This window comes from Dipodomys spectabilis, unplaced genomic scaffold (assembly GCF_019054845.1).
Source record: "Dipodomys spectabilis isolate Male_0828 unplaced genomic scaffold, ASM1905484v1 ptg000054l, whole genome shotgun sequence".
Taxonomy (NCBI): Eukaryota; Metazoa; Chordata; class Mammalia; order Rodentia; family Heteromyidae; genus Dipodomys; species Dipodomys spectabilis.
Window position 1 is genome coordinate 37,758,819 of NW_024870731.1, and position 19,940 is coordinate 37,778,758.

The window sequence follows — 19,940 nt, forward strand, 5'->3', positions numbered from 1 at the left end:
GCATGCAAGGCAAGCGCTCTACCACTGAGCCACCTTTCCAGCCCCTGATCTTTTCTTTTTGAGATGGCCTTGAACTATGATCCTCTGGATCTCTGCCTCGTAAGTGGCCAGGATTACAAGCATGAGTCCCCAGCGACCAGCTTTTTGCCATGTCTCTATTAGCTTATTGCCAGCCAGCATTGCATAATGCTGTGTTATTCACGTGACCTAAGTCCATTACAATAGTTTGCTTCTGTTTCCTCTTCCTATCCTTTGTGTGGCTATTATCACTGTGTTTCTCCGTGTGTCAGACATCCCACAGTGTGTTTTTACTTTTCCTGCCTTGTTTACAAATGAACATCAGGAATCTTTCTTATTTACGTACATAGTTATCATTCTGAGCTTTGCGTGGATCCAACTCTTTAAAGGGTATAATTTTTCTAGCCTGAAGAACTTCCTTTGTTCTCGCTTGTACTTGTGAGTCTGCCCCTGACAGATCCCTCCACCCTCATTTGGGTGAAAATACCTTTGATTTTTTTACCTTCATTTTAAAGCAGGATTATTTTCCTTTTTTTAAAACATTAGTTTTTTTGTTGAGATGCAATTCATATACTTCCTATTTCACACAAAATGTGTGGACTTTAATGACTTTTATTGGGTTCAGAGGGTTGTACAATTATTTCTATAATGTTTTGGAATTTTTGTTGTTGTTGTTGGTCGTGGGGCCTGAACTCTGGGCCTGGGTGCTGTCCCTCAGCTCTTCAGCTCAAGGTTAGCACTCTACCACTTGAGTCATAGTACCAGTTCCAGCTTTTTCTGCTTAGGTGGTGCTAAGGAATTGAACCCAGGGCCTCATGCATGTGAGGCAAGCACTCTACCACTGAGCCACCTTCCCAGCCCCACCAAATGATATTTCGTTGGATCGTTTCCACTTTAGATCTTGAGAGGGCTACTAAGACCATACGAGTACACCCTGTGCATGTATTTTTCTTGTGAGGGGAACTGTGAGTTATTTACTTTTCCTGTGTAACCTTTAGCAGGGCTGCCAGGCTGCCTTCTGAAGGGGTCACCTGCATGACATGCCTGGCCAGTGGCCTTCATTTCTGAAAAGGATTCTTGTTGGATTTTGAGTTCTAGATACACTGTTTTCTTTCTGATCCATTGTCTTTTGGCTCATGCTGATTTTGGTAGGAATGTGGTAGTTTTCAGATCTGTTCCTTCTATGTATTATTGCTTCCCCACCTTCTTCAGCTGTCTCCAGGCTTTTCCTTTTGTCTTCTCTTTACATGAATCTGATGATGGTGTATGTGTGTGCACACGCTTTTGGAATTCATTAAGTTTCTTGATTCTGAGGGCATATATCAAAATTGGAAAACTGGCTCATATTTCTCAAATTAACCCACAGGGTCATCAGATTATTTGAGATTACCCAGCTGAATTTCTGGGTTGCCTCTTCCTGACTGTATTTCTTGGTGACTCTTTGCTGAACACTGTAGTGCTCCTTTATTGGATGATTAGAATCCTGTCCCTGTAACAGTGGTGAGAGTTTTGTTGGTCTAGTTGCTGTGGGTCAGCGTGAGCCTTTGAAGGCTCATTTTTTTTATGCTTTATTAGGTCACAGTAGAGATGCTTTTATCTTTGGGCCAGATTAGCTCTGCCATTAAGGGGAATCTTTTTGATGTCTCAGTGCGTAAGATGGTTAACAGGCTGGGAATGTGGCTTAGTGGTAGAGTGCTTACCTAGCATATGTGAAGCCCTGGGTTCAATTCCTCAGTACCACATACACAGAAAAAAATGGAAGTGGCACTATGACTCAAGTGGGAGAGCGCCAGCCTTGAGCAAAAGAAGCTCAGGGGCAGTGCGTAGGCCCTGAATTCAAGCCCCTGGACTGGCAAATTTATAATAATAATAATAATAATATAATGGTGGTTGTGGTTCACAGGACTGTCTTGTCTTGTCAGAATCAGAACCTTTCCCTGAGTGAGGGTCAGTACTACGGAGCTTTCACCTCCCTTCCTGTACTGTGTGTGTGTGCTGGTGTGTAGATGTGTTGCTGGAGACTAGTCTAGTGCTTCACACTTGGTAACAAGTGCTCTACCACTGAGCATCATCCTCTGCCCTCTTTGTTTTTTATTGGCTGTGTGGATCTTGCCTTATACATAACATGTTTTAATATTTACAGCCAAACTTGAGAACTATTGCATAGATCCTGGACTTACCTCTGTGTGGCTCTGTGCCCCAGAGTTCTGCCCCTCAAACCCAGTGCTTGAGTCTCGCTAGACTGTGATTCAGCCTTGTAACTCCGAGAGCTCGGTGCCCTCAGGCTGGTGCCCTCCAACCCCAGAGAATCTGGGCAGAAAACCAGAGCAACATAGTGCTCACCTTGTTTCCTATTGTCAGAGACCACAGTAATGCACCATCTGTTGCCAAGCAAGCAAGAACAGTTGTTTCACATTTTACCCAGTTTTATCTATGGCAATTTTATGTTTCAAACAGTGTTTAGTTGTGTATGACATCACCAGCATATCATGGCTAGACTCTGAAGTTTTGTAGTAAACCTACCCTGCCTCTCAAGAATTCTGTGTTTCTGAGCACAGGTCTGGGTGTGCATTCCAGTACACAATGGTAGACCTACCCTGCCTTGAAAGTCCTCCAGAGAAATCCTCTCAGTCAGCTGGTATCTTGTGGATGAGTTTCAGAATCTTCTATTTCATTAGTAAGGCAAAGGATCCAAAAACTACTGGAAGTCCTTCAGTCAGTCATGTTACTAAGAGACTGTTAGCATTTCCATGTTGTTATAGTTTGGGAGTTCCATGTGATACTTGTCCACTTGTTTGTTGGACAGTACTGGTTTTTCTGGTTGAAAAATATCCACTTCCTCTTGGGCTAGATGTGAGTGCCATGTACCTGTAATCCTAGCTACTTGGGATGCTGAGATGGGGGAGGGGTGGAGTTTGAGGGCATCACATAGCACATTCATGAGGGCATACAGGTAAGACTGCTTCGCGGCAAATAGCATGCCATGGTAGCGCATGCCTGTCATCATCGCTCCGTGAGAGACTGAGATCAGAAGGATCATGGTTCTAGGACAGCTTGGGCAAAAACAAAAACAAAACACAGGATTCCATCTCCACAGAAGCAGCTGGGCATGGCAGCATGCACTTTTCGTCCCAGCTATAGCAGGAAGCGTGAAATAGGAGGATTGTGGTCAGGTATGTGCCCGGGCAGGAAGTGAAACCGTATCTCAAAAGATCTCAATACCAGGGCTAGAGATGTGGGTCTGTGGTAGAACACCCACCTAGCAAGTGTAAGGTCCTAGCCCTAGTTCCACTAGGAAAAAAGAAAGCTACCACTTCTGAAAGAGGAGTTTTGATGTCTCCGATTCAGAGTCATGTAGGGTGGGAGGGACATCTCTTCACTCCTGCTGATCCTCCTCCTCTGTGCAGGTAGTCCAGCATGACCCTTGTCGTGGTGGAGCAGGATATTGGAACAGCCTCTTCCGTTTCAAGCACCTGGCCACAGGGCATTACTTGGCCGCAGAGGTAAGTAGCAGCATTGTGGGGTTTTTTTGAAGGTGAACACACCCAGTCTTCTTATTCACCTGTAGTTTTCCAGTAGCTGCAGCTCAGGAATGCTGCCACCTTGGTTTTCCTCCTGCTTTTCTGCTCCCTTCTGCCTCATTTCAGTAGAAAAGAGAAAAACGGCTAGCACACTCTAGGATTTGATAGGGTATCTCACCAAGGGGTGGGGAGCAAGTAAGTTAGAAAATAAATGCTCCTGTAGGGTTGAGGATTATCTTTGTTTTGTTCTTGCCCACTACTCTCCTCACATCCTATCTACCAGCCCCACTCGGGCATGAATGACTGAGAGGTGGCTGCAGTGAATCTGTGGCATGTAAAGTCAGAAGTATTAAAAACCCATGAAGAGGGGCTGGGAAGGTAGCTCAGTGGTAGAGCACTTGCCTCACATGCATGAGGCCCTGGTTCGATTCCTCAGCACCACCTAAGCAGAAAAAGCCGGAAGTGGCGCTGTGGCTCAAGTGGTAGAGTGCTAGCCTTGAGCTGAAGAGCTGAAGGACAGCTCTCAGGCCCTGGGTTCAGGCCCCACGACCAGCAAAAAAACAAAAAACAAAAAAAACCCATGAAGAACAGAACCAGGCAAGTTCCCAGAGAAACTGGATTCCTTGAACCCAGTGAAATAGATACAGGCTTAAAACGCAAAGAAATTAACTTTATGTTTAAAGTCTGTGAGAGTTTTGGGGGGCAAGGCTCAGTGTTGAAGGCAAGAGGAGCTTACCTTCTACTTTTTGCATTCAGTGAAGGAGCCATCCTAGCGTGTGGCAGATGTTGCTTCCTTCTGATTGGCTGGAAGGTGTGCAACGCACATTCATGTCAGACTCTGCTCATACATCTGCTCCCATCATCTGGTTCTACCTGCAAGACCGCTCAGAGATTTCCCAGGGGGTGCGTGGGTGTATCAGGCCTGCTCCTGCGGCCGACTGGGGGTTGTGGAATCGCAGTGCTAAGCTCCTAGGAGGGCCTGAGGCTTGTATGAATTGATGATGTTTTTTAAACATTTGAATATGGAAGATCGAGAAATCTAAACTGAAATTTGAAATGGATCTTTAGAGGAGATATGGACCCAGCTCATCAGCTTAGGAGATGCTGTGGTTTGCTGAAGATTAATGGCGGTTGTATTATCTGCTGTGTGAGGCAAATAGAACTCTTCCTAGAGGAAGGCCTGATTTAGGATTATCAAGGATCTTTTTGTTTCTCTCGGGCCTTTAACTGTTGCTTTGCTGGTGACTCGTTTTGTTTCCTCTGTCTGTACTTTTGAGCCATGTGCTGGTAACCGGTGGATTGTTCCGTGTGTGCTGTGCCTGTGTGACCCGTGTTCTTGTTGTGGCATGCTGGTTCTGTGAACGGAGGGAAGGGACGTGTTCTTAGCTGGTCACCGATGGATACAGGTGTGGAAGTCTCCTGCAGATGGGTCCTAGTCCTTGAGAAAACAATGGATGTTTTAATTTCCTAATGATTCTTTTTCATCAGGTAGACCCTGACTTTGAGGAAGAATGCCTGGAGTTTCCACCCTCAGTAAGTATGGGCAAGAGCCTTCTTGATTTCATGTGGTAGGGTGAGGCCAAATGAGCTGGAATCCACTTAAGAAACGGTCACTGTGGCCACAGAGTGCTGGGGAAGGGGAAACCTTGGGCTGCTTTAAACAAGATCTTGTTCTGTGCCTTTCTTAATGGAAGTCATGTTCTTCTGTGTTCGGATTGGCTCCAGCCCTACTGGTCTTGATGCTCTTTCAGTGTGTTCAGTGCAGAGTCTCCTCTCCTCTGGAGATGTGCGTGGTATCTCTCAGAATACTCTTGGATTGGAGACATTGGTAGCCCAAATGGAAGTTGGCCTTTTATAAACAGTGATCTTAACTGCTGTTTAATTCCATCTGTGGCTTACTTGGGTTTTCAATGAGTAGGATGATATGGATAGTGTCCTTTGAGACTGTGGCCATGAGGCCTGGTACAGCTGGCTTGTGATGAGACGGTGTCTATCCCTCTGGTCTTGCTGTCTACAAAGTCAGAAATAGGCTTTAGGGAATGACGTGGTTTGGCATTTTATTGCAAAATGGACTTTTCTTTGGAGACCATTTGGCTAAATAATGCTAACATGTAGGTACTTGAGTTCTAGTGTCCCATTACTGGTTCAGGAATGCAGGGGTTGTGTTTGCTGGACAATGGGCATAAGGAAAATGTTTCTTTTCCAGAGTGCTTGATCTAGAATTACAAAAAACAAAACAAACAAAAAACACTCCAAACAAAAAAGCAACCCAGACAGTTACTGCTCAATTGACACATGAGGAGGAACTTGGAGATCTTGAGAGTACTGGTTTTTTATGGTTGCTGTTGTTTGTTTTTAGCAAAATTCACCAAAAAATTTGGAAGGACTAGCACATCAATGAAGGGAGTTGGGATGGAGGTATTTTAAAATATAATTGTCTTTAGAAATTCTTGTGAATCCTGCATTAATGGTTAACTCTGGTTATGTTTGGGTGAAATGTTGGCTTGAAAGACACTCAGAACTGTATGTATCTGTACATGTATAAATGGGCTGGGGCCTGAGGCCATCTTTCTCCTTTCTGTCCTTGTCATCCTCACTCTTTTGAAAAATGTACCTTCTACAATTAATGTGGTTCGAAAAACCTTGGCCTAGTCTAACTTTTGGCCAGTGTTCATGGAAGTCCATTGTAAAACCTCTCTCTATAGTTCCTATGCTATTTGAACACTTGGCCTGGCTTTATTTTCCATACAACATTTCTTGTCTCTGTCCTTTCTGTTTCAAGCGGACTGCCTTAGTGTGACTGGCCTCTGGTGACCTCTGTGCTGTCATCTGAAGTGACTAAGAGTAGATCTTACATTAGCAGTTAGGTAAGGGGTAGCTTCTTGCATTAAGAGCTGGTATATGAATGAGCCTCTGGGTGTCGGGGGGAAAGAGATGGCTCTCCTAGCCTCTGGATGGATGAAGAAAGACCAGCAATTTCAGTGCAGAATCAAGTGTACAGTGATCACATACTAGGGACTAGGGAGTCAAGACAGACCTGAGTTACATCCCAGATCTACCTCTTGTCAGGACCCTGACTTGGTCGAGATATTTTCCCTCTTGACACCTCTCCTCTATCCGAGTGGTATTTTTTAGTTGTATCTGAACACTGGCATTTTCAGTGCCTTTGCATCTACAAGGTCATCTGGGCTGTGCCGGAATTAGGAGGTTTTACGACTGTCAGTTGAAAGAGAAGAAGATGCCATTGTGAGTGGTCCTGACTTAGGATGCACCTTAGCCTCTCTTCAGGTTTGGTGGCCTTTCTGTGGCTCAGACTTCTTGATGCTGGGGTGGCAGGGTGAAGACAGGTGAGGTACGGATGCAGGTACCTGCTCCGCCTGCTCTGAGGCCGCACGGGCATGCTGCACAGATGGCGGAGGCATGCCCGTGAGGCTGGCAGCACAAAGTTGGCTGCTATGGGTGGAGCATGAATCCTGGGAGGGTCCTGCACCCTTCACCCTCTGCTTGGCTTGAACCTTGGGCAAAAAAGCTAGAGTTGTGTGAGTTTGGGTGAAGAAGCATCTCAAGGCTCTGCTGCTCATTGATTCCCCTGAGGCGGGCTCCCGGCCCCTGGGGTTTTACCTCAAGCCTAACTCAGCTGTGCTGTGTTCACCTTGAATGCAGTGGCCCCCTCAGGCCACTTACTCGGTCCCTCAAGGGAGACATAGGCCAATAGAGGCTGCTCTTCTCTGTCCACTGTACCAGTGCCTTTCTTCCCACTAGGTGGCAAATGCCGACTGCACACTGACCGAGGAGGGAGGCACCTCGCTCAGTGTCCCTTGCAGATATGGTGGGCTCAGCGCAGTCTTAGTTCTCTAGACCTGCCACGGGTCTCTGCAGTGCCACTGCTAGCCTCAGCCAAACCCTGTGTCATCGTCAGGTCAGAGAGTTGATGCGGGAAGTTACTTCGCAATTAGAAAGTCTCACTGTGGAACAGATGTCCCGTGTTCTAAACTGAGGATGCAGATGTTGCTCTCCTGCTGTTACTTTGGCATAGCAAGAATAAGCGTTCTGGGTTGGCATATGTATATGTATATAGATATACATGTGTCTGTATATCTATATACATATATAAAAGAGGGAGAGACAGAGACAGGTCTAGCTCTCTTGCTCAGACTCGTCTTGAACTGGGCTCAAGTGGTCCTCTTCTTTAACTCCCTGATAGCTCAGGTAGTTGGGACTACAACAGGTGCATACACCACGCCCAGCTAAAAGAACTCATACTGACAGTGGCCTTCTCTTCTAGACCTCAGACCCCATGGAGTTTATTTCTTACATGCTTTCTTCTTTGCCTTGATTTGACTTCGTGTTCTTCCTGGTACATTCCTCGCTGGTCAGACAAGAGGTAGTGGTTTGGCCTGAGAAGCAACCTAGGGATGAGGGAGTATGTGCGTGGGGGGAGGGAGTTGGTGGATACAGATGGATGCTGTCATTTTGTAGGGAGTTGCACATTAGAAAGCATTCCACATTGAGTGGACAAACCGAGAGGGAGCTTGCAAAGCCTATCAGAGCAGGTTCCCAGGCTAAAATCTGCTTACATCTCCTTAAGCCCATGCTCATCGGAGCCCAGAAAGTATTTTTACAGTTTCCCAGGAATACTTTGTCATTGTCAGCCTTTACTTTCAGGACTTTTCCCCATTTCAACCAAATCTTGGTATAGCAGGAAAGGCCCTTTCCTCTATCTGGGCATCAGTAGCCCACCCAGCTCATGGTTTTCAAGGATAGCCTAACTTGTCCAATAGACCCTGGGCTTACTGGCCATATTGGAGTTGGTGCTTATGACTGACTGCTTGGATTCAGGTTTCTGTTATTTCTTTTCCTGGAAAGCAGCTGCCTTATTGTTGGTAGACACCAATCACTGCAGATGAACACAGCAGTGTCCATTTCCACAGAGTAGTTTCCTCAGAGCACATTCGCTGTTCCCCCACCTGCTACAAATGGATATAGCTCTGCAAAGGTCCCTGTCATCAATAGCTAACCTTTCCACGGGCATCTGCTATCACTCCACATTGCTTAAGTGTTTTTTACTGGAGTAGAAGGAGGTAGAGAATACATAGTCTTGGCTCAGGTGGCTGCTTATCACTGTTCACAACAAATCGTGGTCCTTTTCCTGTGAACTACTGATACTGTCGTTTCTCCTCTGTTCCTGAGGATTGTGGAATGATGGTGGTGAGCGAAGGCTGTGACATACAGGAGTCTTGACCAGATGGCTTTGTGCCCTCAGGTGGACCCAGACCAGGATGCGTCTCGGAGTAGGCTGCGAAATGCCCAAGAAAAGATGGTATACTCCCTGGTCTCTGTGCCTGAAGGCAATGATATCTCCTCCATCTTTGAGCTCGACCCTACCACCCTCCGTGGAGGTGACAGCCTCGTCCCCAGGTATGACTTCAGTCAGAATGGCTTACCCCAAGGAAACCAGGGCTGGTCCTAGTGGCCTGCCCATTTCCTGGAAATCCGAATCGTTACTGTCTTCAGAATTGGCAAAAGCACTTGGACTGGGTAGTAACTATGGCATGTGATTCTTATATGGCTCATGAGTGGTAAGTTGAATAAAAAGCACTTGATTGAGGTGAACATCAAGCAATGGAGTCACATTTTACGTGACTGGCTTCTTTTACTTAGTGTTGTGTTCAAGATTCATCTCCACCTTCAAGCATATAGCAGTATTTTATTTACTTTTATCACTAAATAATATTCCATTGTGTGGATGGTGCACATTTTATTTATCCACTTATTAGCTAATGATCATTTGAGTTGTTCATGCATTTGGCTTACAATGAGAACAGTACTCCTGTGAAGGTCTCAGCCTACATAGATAGATAGATAGATAGATAGATAGATTGATTGATTTTTTTTTTTTTTTTTTTGGTTGGTCATGGGGCCTGAACTCTGGGCCTGGGTGCTGTCCCTCAGCTCGAGGCTAGCACTCTACCACTTGAGCCACAGATCCACTTCCAGCTTTTTCTGCTGAGGACTGGGACCCAGAGCCTCATGCATGCAAGGCAAGCACTCTACCACTGAGCCACCTTCCCAGCCCAGTGTGGGCATTTATTTATTTTTCTCTGCAGTCTGTGTCTAGGAGTAGAATGCAGGATCATAGGGTAACCACGTTTTGAGGACCTGCCGAGTTTCTTCTCAAGGCAGATAGGCCATCCTCCTTTCCCTCCATCAGCATGGGCCGGTTCCAGCCTCTCTGCATTCTCTCTGCCGCTCGTTATTGCCTGTTTTACATGAGCCATCCTAATTGGAATTTTTCTTAGGACTTCAGGGGATGACATTTATATCCTGTGCTAGTTGTTAAAGTTGGTTAGGATGGAACAGAACAGAGCATGATTTAAAATGTCATATTGCTCCATCAGATACAGAAAAAATGAGTAGCTGGTTGGCCCGTGTTCTGTTCCCTAGCGGTCTGGAAATCCCCGCAGCCATGTGGAAAAGAAAAGTTGAAGTCTTCTGTATTCCCTCTCTTCATTATTGTCTGTTTCTTTGTGGACAGGTATGCCAGCTAGACTGGTGTAAACTCAGAAGCAAGAGTTTTCAACTTGATGGAAAAAGTGCTCTGCATGTTCACTTCCTGTTCACTTACTACTTTGGGCTTGCTCTCTGTTTTAGAGTTTTTTTAAATTCATGTTTGCCCTTGGTCAGCAGCCTGAGTGCCAAAAGACAAGACCTCTAGTTCATTGATCCTGTGGAGGCAGAGAACCCTAGGGAATAGTTAGGCACCATGGCTCACTTCTGTAAATCCTAGCTAGTTATCAGGATTGCTGTTCAAGGCCAGCCTAAGTGAAGTTTCCATGTCAATCAATAATGGACTGAGTACACACCAGTCATCCCAGCTATGTGGGAAGTATAAATACAATTGGGGTCTGGGCAACCTGGGCAAAATGTGAGTTATTATTAGAAAAATAATAAAACCCCAAAAGAGCTTAGGAGTATGGCTCAAGCAGTAGAGCACCTGCCCAGCAAGTGAAGGCCTTAGGACCACTGAAACAAAAACAACCACCATAAACAAAAACACCATAGAAGTCCTATGTTCATTTCCCTGCTTCTTAAATTTATGCCGAGTTTTTTGCTTGTTTGCAGATCAAAAGTTTACGTTTAGTTATGTGAACTTGGGTGTACTTGGGTAAATGTTATCAACAAGGGCATTTCTGAGATAGTCAAAGGAAGAGGCACAGTGTCCAAACCTGGATGTACTAAGTGATACTGGAGTCGCAGATGCATAAATCAGATGCACGGAATGAGCACTGGGAGAGCATGCAGCCCTTGGGGCTCTTTTGTCCTCGTGCTGATCGAGCGTGGCTTTTGAGTTAATGGCTAGGAATGAGACTTTTAGAGGAATTGTCTCTTGTGTCTTAAATGAAATTTGACAAAGAACTATAAAATGTAATCATCCAACTAAAAAGCTAGGCTCTGAGCTTTGATTATGCTTGAAAGTAAGCAAAATTAACCAATTCACTCAGCATAAACATACATCCTTTTTAGCAAACAAGTATCTTGTTACTTATTTTGTATTCATGCCACTAAGTAACTGTCACTAGTGTTATCCTCTTGGGGGCTTACTTGGAAGATTCAGGGCAGTTGGAGGGAGGAAAGCAGGGGGCCTGCTAAGATCCAGGTCTGATCTTCTCCCCTGCTCTTCCCTGTGAATGTGGTATGCCACTGTTCTACATTTCTTTTAGTACGAAAGTCTTCCTTCCCCTGCCCCCTCTCAGACCTGTTCTACCAATGGCAAGTGTTCCAGCTAGAAAAAACCTAAATTGTAACAGAAAGCTTCTATTACTGTCTGAGTCCCCCTTGACTGTCTCTGAAGACATGCTTTTTCATGTCTCCTGTTCATCAGATTGCTTGGAGGACATTCATCTTGTCCCACTAACGGGAGTAGGCCTTTTAAGGAAAGGAATTGCTTCTACTACTTTTTTTTTTAATGAAAAGCTAAATTGAAAAGCCTAGAAAACTGCCCTATGCTCAATGTAGAAAAACAAGATAGAAATGTCTGAAAACCCTGTGAAAAAAACAAGAAACAAGTAAAACAAAGAAAAAAGACATCCAATTCAACTGTCCAACCACTGGTGAAATTTTGGTTCATGTAGTTGAGACATTTCTTTGTACATACAGCAATAGCATCTATTTTATTTCTGAAAGATGGGACCATAAGCTGTTTTGATCAATTTTTTTATGGAACAGTCAGTATATTACATCCACATTCCAAGCAAATGACTGTTGATTGTATCATTTTAAGTAACTTTGTAGTTTCTATTTCTTTCTATGCATGCAGTATAATTAACTAGTCCTTTACTGAAAATGGAGACTAAGTTTTTGTAAGGATAGATAATACTTTCTTGAACATCTTTGTGCACATTTTGTACTGTGCAATTATTTCTTAAAGGAAAAGATTTTGAAATGATATGACTAGAATTAAAAAGATTTATATTTATAACACATTATAAAATGCCCGACTCCTGACAGGGCACAGGTGGCTCCTTGGAATTCTAGCTATCTAGAAAGCTCAGATCTGAGAATCGAAGTTTGAACCAGCCTGATCAAAACAGTCCATGAGACTCTCTTCTTCTGTTAACTAGCAAAAAAAGCTGGACTAGAAGGGTAGCTCATATAGTAGAGTGCCAGCCCTGAGCAGAAGAACTGAGTGAGAACACAAGCCCTGAGTTTAAGCCTTGAAACTAGCATACACATATGAATATGCATGTGAGCATACACACACAAGATTTCTTTCCAGAGCTTGCCTGATGACTTTGTCACCCATTTACCAAAGATATGCTCGGGCTACTATGCCTACTATGAGCTCCAAACAAATAAAAGTAAAAGCAAACCTAATTAAACCTCCAAAACCCAATATGTAGAACTCACTTCCTTAAGCTCTTGTTGCTACTCTCAGTTTTGAAGCTTCTTAGAATGTGACAGGATAAAATGATATATTGTCTTAATTTTTGTACATTATAAACCGAGAAGATTGACTGCCCAATTGATATGCTAATGAGCTGTTTATACTTCATTATTACTGATTTGTGTCCTTTTCACAGTTTCATTTCTATTATTCATGCCTTTCTTATTGATTTGTGGGATTCATTAGATGTATGGATTAATAATCATTTTTAAAAATTTCCTTTTTATTTTTAAATAGTTGTACAAAGGGACTCATAATCTTTCATGTTGTGTTTTGCTCTTTTTTCTTGAGACTGTTTTCTGTCAGGTTTGCTCATGACCTGTGCACATGCATATACATTTGCCCTATAAAAGATGTGACACTTAGACTGTGCAATAAAATTTGTCCTTTTCCTTTGAAAATTGGAAGATCTTATACTCAGTTGCTTCAGAATGTTCTCATGCCACAAGATTAGTGCATATTTACACATATTTTCTCCTAAGAACTTTATGATTTTATTTTTTGCTTTATTGAACCTTAGGAAACTTCCTTTTTATCATCACTGGTGAGAAGTGTTCCTTTACACTTACAAAGTTGTACTCAGTTATTGGTGTTATATTAAAATATCCTTTTTAATAACAAGATAATGATCTTATGTTTAGAAATACAGATGATAGCAATACTTTCAGAGTCACTATGAATTATTTTCTGCTACAAATACATTAGAATGTGACTTGTGCCACAGCTCTGTGCCCCTCAGAGTGTGTATTGTCCTGTGGTTGTGGTAAGAAGTTTGGCATAGGTTTCTACTTTGATTAGTTATATTATAGACAAGTGACTATTGAGTAGCTAAATATTCCTGTTCCTGGAACCTTTCTTCCCTTTAGGAACTCCTATGTCCGGCTTAGACACCTGTGCACCAATACCTGGGTTCACAGCACAAATATTCCTATTGACAAGGAAGAGGAGAAGCCCGTAATGCTGAAGGTAAGTGCCAGCATGTGGCCACCTCCTCAAGGTTGCCTGCTCCCTAGTGGAAGGCCTCCTTTGACTACGAATAAGGGAATATGGAGTTGTAAAGTGCCCCCCCCCCCCCCATGATCCCTTCCCCTCTCCCCTCTCCCCTTTTGTAGGAGCCTAGTCATGGCCAAACTCAAATGCAATGAAAGAATTTTCTCCAAGGGACATAGGTACAGCAAACTTGGGGCTTTTGAAATGCCCAGAACCTTTTATTTTAGTCCATGGTTTCTGCTCTATTGATCGAGCAGCTGTCTGCATTTCATGTTTGCTTAACAGATGATTTTGGCTGGGAAATGTTGGCTCATGTCTTAAGGTACATCAAATATCTTGTTGATTTGCCCCCAATTTTTCCTCCCCAGTTTTCCCCTCTCTATTTTAGAGTATACTTGTGTTTCTCGAAAGTTCTCTGAATCCTTTTACCTTTTCTTCCTTCCTTTGCTTCCCATAGTCTCTAGGTTTATAGAGCATAAACACATACGCATAGGATTTTTTTTTTTCCTTTTTCACAAAATGGAAAGATTCTTTCATATATTCGTTTTTGTTTGAGAAGGTTGTTGGTGTTTTTTTTATTTTGTTCTAGTTTCATGAACAACATTACCAGGTTAATAGGAAAGTTGTATAAATGATTATGTCATTATAATGGTATACCACACACACACACACATTTATATCACATACATATATCACATTCCATATGTACTTTTTGAATTATTAGAGATACTGTTTATAAGAATCTTACTTATTACATATCACACTTGAAACCACAAAAATCACAGCAGTTCCCCCTTTCTTTCCTCACTGGTTCCTACGGTACCAATTTCCAGACATAATGCCTGTTGACCATTTGGAATGCATCATTCCAGAGGGGCGTGTGTGTGTGTGTGTGTGTGTGTGTGGTGTGGTGTGTGTGGTGTGGTGTGTGTAGTGTGTGTGTATACATACATACAGACATTCTTGTAAGTCTTTAAAAGTAGTTATACAAAGGAGTTACGGTTTAACAAGTCAGTTTGTGAGCACAATGTGTCTTGATCGATGCCACCCCGTCAACATTCTCACTGGCTTCTCCCAACACAGCCCTTTCCTTATTTTTCTTAATTTTGTAGGAATCTTGAGTTTTTTTTTTTCTTAACTGCATTCCCCCCCCCCCCCCCGCCCCTCCATTGTTGGTCTCTGACTCCAAGAGAGCTCCGTGTCCCATAACCTGTAAACAGAGTCAGTAATTATGCATGTCTCACACCATCCCTCCAAGCTTGTCCTACCAAGACCACTTGAATTTCAGATCGGCACCTCTCCCGTGAAGGAGGATAAGGAGGCCTTTGCCATTGTTCCTGTGTCTCCCGCTGAAGTTCGGGACCTGGACTTTGCCAATGATGCCAGCAAGGTGCTGGGCTCCATTGCCGGGAAGCTGGAGAAGGGCACCATCACCCAGAATGAAAGACGGTGAGAGCCCCCTGCATGTGTCCCCTGCCCCCACTGTCCCCCAGAGCTCTTCATCTATGCATTTGAGCAATGCATTGCCGGGAGCACATGAGAGCGCAGCTCCACAGCACTCTGTGAGGTAGTGGGTCTGAGCACTCACGGTGTCCTCCACGGGAGCTGTCCAGACATTGAATATTTCCCTTTCTGTGTCTCACACAGTTCTGGAATTAACTTTAGTAAATGTTAGGAGTTAGAGATACTCTGGGAATACTTGATATGTAGAGAGTGATCATCCTGGATGGAAAATACTGTGTGATGTGTTTCCATCTTTGTAGTACTTGGCCTTAGTTGTGGATTTCAAGGAAAGTGGAAAGAGTGGATCATGTCCTGCTCCCTTGGTTGGCCTGAAGGCTTCCAGGGCGAAGCTTCGAGTATGTTGAATATTGAATACTGTCTCTTTTTTCCTCCCTAGGTCTGTAACGAAGCTGCTGGAGGACTTGGTTTACTTTGTCACTGGTGGAACTAACTCTGGCCAGGACGTGCTTGAAGTTGTCTTCTCCAAGCCCAACAGAGAACGGCAGAAGCTGATGAGGGAGCAGAACATTCTCAAACAGGTGGGTAAGACGTGATGTGGTGGGGGTGGGCTCGGGGGGGGGGGGTGGGGGGGATCCAAGAAATCACAGCTGCTCAAGGTACACAAGCCCTCCACCCAGAAGCCTTGACAATGGTGTTTAGGAATGGAACTTCTTTTTTCAGAGTTGTAAGTTTACAGCAGAATCAAAGGTTAAGTACAGACAGTTCCCTTCCTTCTTTTCCACTGTCAAAATCCTGAACTGTAGCAGAACAGATGCTACATCAGTGAGCCGGGGTGGACAGATTAGCATAACCTGAAGTCCTTGTCTGCTCTTGGTCTGGGACACGCAGATGGGTTTTGGTGAGTACATATCATGACGAGGAGCTTGTGGTGGACAGAACCACTCCCTTCATGTTGGTCAGGAAGCAGACAACAGAACTTGTTTTTATAACAAGGAAGTTCTGAATCCAGCAGTGAAGGAGTCCATTCGTCAGGTCAGAGCTCTCACAAACCACTCCCTCCCCCCTCAAGATACTGCTGTGTTGAGGACCAAGCTTTTCAAAACACAGGAGCATTGGAGACACATTGAAGATCCAAACTATCCCAGCTCCAACTCAAACAGGTGTAAAGAGGCGCGAAGTGACAGGCCCAGGGCAGAGGAAGTACGCAGAAATGCATACAGTAGACCCTTGCCATCTGACGGTCTGTACTTCTGCAGAGACCACTGCTGAGGAAAAACCCAGAATGTCCAGGATTTATTGAGTTCAGCACTGTGCTTATTCATTTTTCCCTCCCATAACATCACTCAACTCCTGCTAAAGACATGACGCTCTTCAACAAAGTTAAAGTTTGCACTCGAACCACATAAGCACTTCACAAATATCCCTTTTTAGTTTGGGAAGATTACCATAACTTGTATCACAGTTTTGTCTTTTGAGAAGCACATTTTCACAGTTAAGGGCAGGAGATCACAGAACCATATAAACACAGCTATTGATAAAATGTTATTTATTTATTTATTTTTACCACACTTGGTCAAAATCATGTGTCGTAAATCAAGGAATAAGATGAGCTTACTGTACCATACAGTTCTCTGTAGCTGTTAAGAGATTTAGCTACAGTTCTTGCCTTTAAAAATTCTTGGCTTGGAAAGTTGGCTCAGTGGTAGAGTACTTGCCTCACATGCATGAGGCCCTGGGATCGATTCCTCAGCACCACATAAGCAGAAAAAAGCCGGAAGTGGCACTGTGTAGGGTGCTAGCCTTGAGCTGAAGAGCTGAGGGACAGCGCCCAGGCCCAGAGTTCAGCCCCCACGACTGACCAGCAACAACAACAACAAAAAATTCTTGGCTCTGCCACTGTTAAAAGAGAAACAAGGCCTACATTCTCCATGGGAAGTTGGCATTTGTGACTCCTATTTCCTGTTAGCCTATGATATTCAAAATTCATGTTTCAACAAGGTTTTAAGGCCAAGAATAAATTGTGTCCAGCTGTTTCATGCATTGAGTCCAAATTAGGGCTCGACCTTAATGTCTGGGCCCATTCCTACAAGAGCAGTCACTTCCAGGGCTGGAGTTCCATGACTCAGTGTGAGCACCTTCCCTGATCACTTTCTTCAGGTATTGTACACATGCAACTTGGTTACAATTATTACGTGCTTTCATCCTTACAATATCTTTGATATAAATAATATTCTTTGTATTTTAGTGGTAATACACTGAAATTAACTTGGGCCATAATCTATACTAAGAAGGATTACATTTTTTTTAATCTTATTAGGATTATAGTCCAGGAGACACCAAAATCTAGCAGTCTTGAGAAAGCGCACTGAGGTTGTACACTCTCAAGTATAAAGCTTGAGGCTCTTCGTGTGGCTTTTTTTGTAGCTTAAACTGCAGAGTATTTGCCAGTTATAGGTGTTGGGAATTATGCTTACAATGGCCCAGGACAGCTGACCTGCAGGAAAGGGTTCAACAGAGTCTCAGGAAGCATGGAGGAATGGTTTCCAAACCGTCAGGAAGGAGCTGGTCAGCAGTTCTCAAGGTTGGCATGTACCTGGCGGGCATGTGCAGGCACTCAGCTCAGAAATGCCACAGTGGGCAAGTCTGAAGACCCAGCTTAACAGAGGTTTCCTACTCTGAGCTAAGGGCCTCTGATGCACGCGGCACACTTTTCCTCCCTGGAGGAAGAGGTTCAGGGCTGTGGTTCCATGCTGGCATCCGTTCCATCCTGTCTGCTCTTACTTGGTGCTGAGGACCATTCTGGGGACCACTTAGGTCCACATGGGTGGGATCGGCAGGGACCCAGTCCCACATGACTGACTGAAAACAGGTTCTTGCCAGTACTGTGTTTTGATAGTGATAATTTCCGGTGGACTCCAGCCACCTGTGTGGTGGTCTTTGCTCCTGATGGTCTTTGAGCCTGCAAGAGCCCCCATTGATGGCAGTCTTGCTGTTCCCACAGATCTTCAAGTTGCTGCAGGCCCCCTTCACAGACTGCGGGGACGGCCCCATGCTGCGGCTGGAGGAGCTAGGGGACCAGCGGCACGCTCCCTTCAGACATATCTGTCGCCTCTGCTACAGGGTCCTGAGGCACTCACAGCAAGACTACAGGAAGAACCAGGTGTGCATCAGAGTGGACAGGAAGTTCACGAGCTTTGCTCCTCAGCTCTCAGTGTCAAATGAACAGCGCAAGGTTGAGTGTGCTCCTGAGAAGGAATCACACGCTGGCGTGCAAGCCTGGGAGGAATACATACTAGACAACCCGTAAGGAAGATAACGAGAGAAACTCACATACACAAATCTTAGGGGCCAGTAAGAAAAGTAAAGACTAAGAATTCTCCCATTACCACAGCCACCTTTTTTATTTTCAAAATTGGTATTACATTACATTTTCCTTTTCTACCTCCTTGTACTAAGGTTTGAATCAAGTCCTTGCTTTCACGGAGCAAGCAAACTGTCATTCTTTCTTGGGCAAGAAAATACCTTTGGTTTTGCTTTTTGTTCTTGTAGTTTGTTTTGATCTTCATTTTTTTTGAACATGGAACCTTAGATATACTCACAAGTGCTAGACTACTGAACTACATCCCTAGCCAGGGAACGATCTTTGAATAGAAATCAACAATTCATAAGAGTTAAAAATTAATTTTGTGGGAATGTGATGTCTGATTCTAAAAGAGGGAAGCCTGAGATGAGTTCACATACTCCATTAAGTTTGGTGGATTGTCTTAGGTGTTCCTGATTTTTTCTGTTACTCACTGATTTTAAAGATGAATTTTTGCCCCAGAAAAAGAAAGCAAAACAAGTTTACATTATTCTGAATGTCCAGGTAGGTTTGATCTCTGTGTATTCAGCAGTGCAGTGGAGGAGGTACAATTAATAAATTCTCCTTGAAATAGCTTCATAATAGTTTCTGACCTTTTCAAAAACATAAGTCATCTGGATTAGAATTTGTCCTGTACGCTTAAAATATCCCCCCCCCCCCCCACACATCTGGATCATTGCTTAATCACATTTGGGTGGCAGGTGTAATCAAAATGCAGGCTGTGAGGTTGCATGCCAGCCTTGTCCTAGAGAGAGATAGACAACGGTCACTTGCCCCGTGGAGCTCTAGGCCTCCTTGGGGATGCTGTGCTTTCTGGTAGCTAACAAGGCTGTGCTGTCTTCCTGTCTTCCCTGGTGACTTTGCTCTACCTTGCAGGAGTACATAGCCAAGCAGTTTGGCTTCATGCAGAAGCAGATTGGCTATGATGTGCTGGCAGAAGACACTATCACGGCCCTGCTCCACAACAACCGGAAACTCCTGGAAAAGCACATCACCGCCGCAGAGATTGATACTTTTGTTAGTCTTGTGCGAAAGAACAGGGAGCCCAGGTGAGGTGCCCCTGGGGCCGATGGCAGTAAGACGCAGCAACTTGCTGGGCGCCGGTGGCGCACACCTGTCAGCCTAGCTACTCAGGAGGCTGAGATTGGAGAATCACAGTTCAAAGCCAGTCTGGGCAGGAAAGTCCGTAAGACTCTTATCTCCAGTGAACCACCAGAAAACCAGAAGTGGCACTGTGGCTCAGGTGGTCGAGTGCTTACCTTGAGCTGAAGAACTCAGGGACAGCACCCAGGCCCAGAGTTCAAGTTTCCACAACCACTGCCAACAAAAAAGATGTAGTAGGGCTGGGAATTTGGCTTAGTGGTAGAGTGCCTGCCTAGCATGCATGAAGCCCTGGGTTCAATTCCTCAGTACCACCTGCACAGAAAAAGCCGGAAGTGATGCTGTGGCTCAAGTGGTAGAGAGTAGAGTGCTGGCCTTGAGCAAAAGAAGCTCAGGGACAGTGCCCAGGCCCTGAGTTCAAGTCCCAGGACTGGCAAAAACACATACACACACAAAAAGATGTAGTAACTTAGCTGATCCTGGCACTTTCCAGGAGGCTCACTGGCCTTGGGGCTGCAGTGTGTGGCAGACTTTGATTAGC

At 44.4% G+C, this 19,940-nt stretch overlaps 1 protein-coding gene across 5 annotated transcripts in view; it reads left to right on the plus strand.

Annotated features, from left to right (window-relative positions):
* Window positions 1–19,940, plus strand: part of Itpr1 (inositol 1,4,5-trisphosphate receptor type 1) — a 297,583-nt gene that overhangs the window by 117,318 nt on the left and 160,325 nt on the right. For 3 of the 5 annotated variants that reach the window (XM_042680110.1, XM_042680115.1, XM_042680112.1), the window contains exons 11-18: window positions 3,426–3,521; window positions 5,028–5,072; window positions 8,803–8,957; window positions 13,350–13,449; window positions 14,762–14,922; window positions 15,374–15,515; window positions 17,939–18,097; window positions 19,175–19,347. In XM_042680110.1, coding sequence (XP_042536044.1) covers window positions 3,426–3,521; window positions 5,028–5,072; window positions 8,803–8,957; window positions 13,350–13,449; window positions 14,762–14,922; window positions 15,374–15,515; window positions 17,939–18,097; window positions 19,175–19,347 — 1,031 coding nt within the window. The remainder of the gene's footprint in view (window positions 1–3,425; window positions 3,522–5,027; window positions 5,073–8,802; window positions 8,958–13,349; window positions 13,450–14,761; window positions 14,923–15,373; window positions 15,516–17,938; window positions 18,098–19,174; window positions 19,348–19,940) is intronic. The other 2 variants (XM_042680113.1, XM_042680114.1) reach the window with 1 other exon arrangement.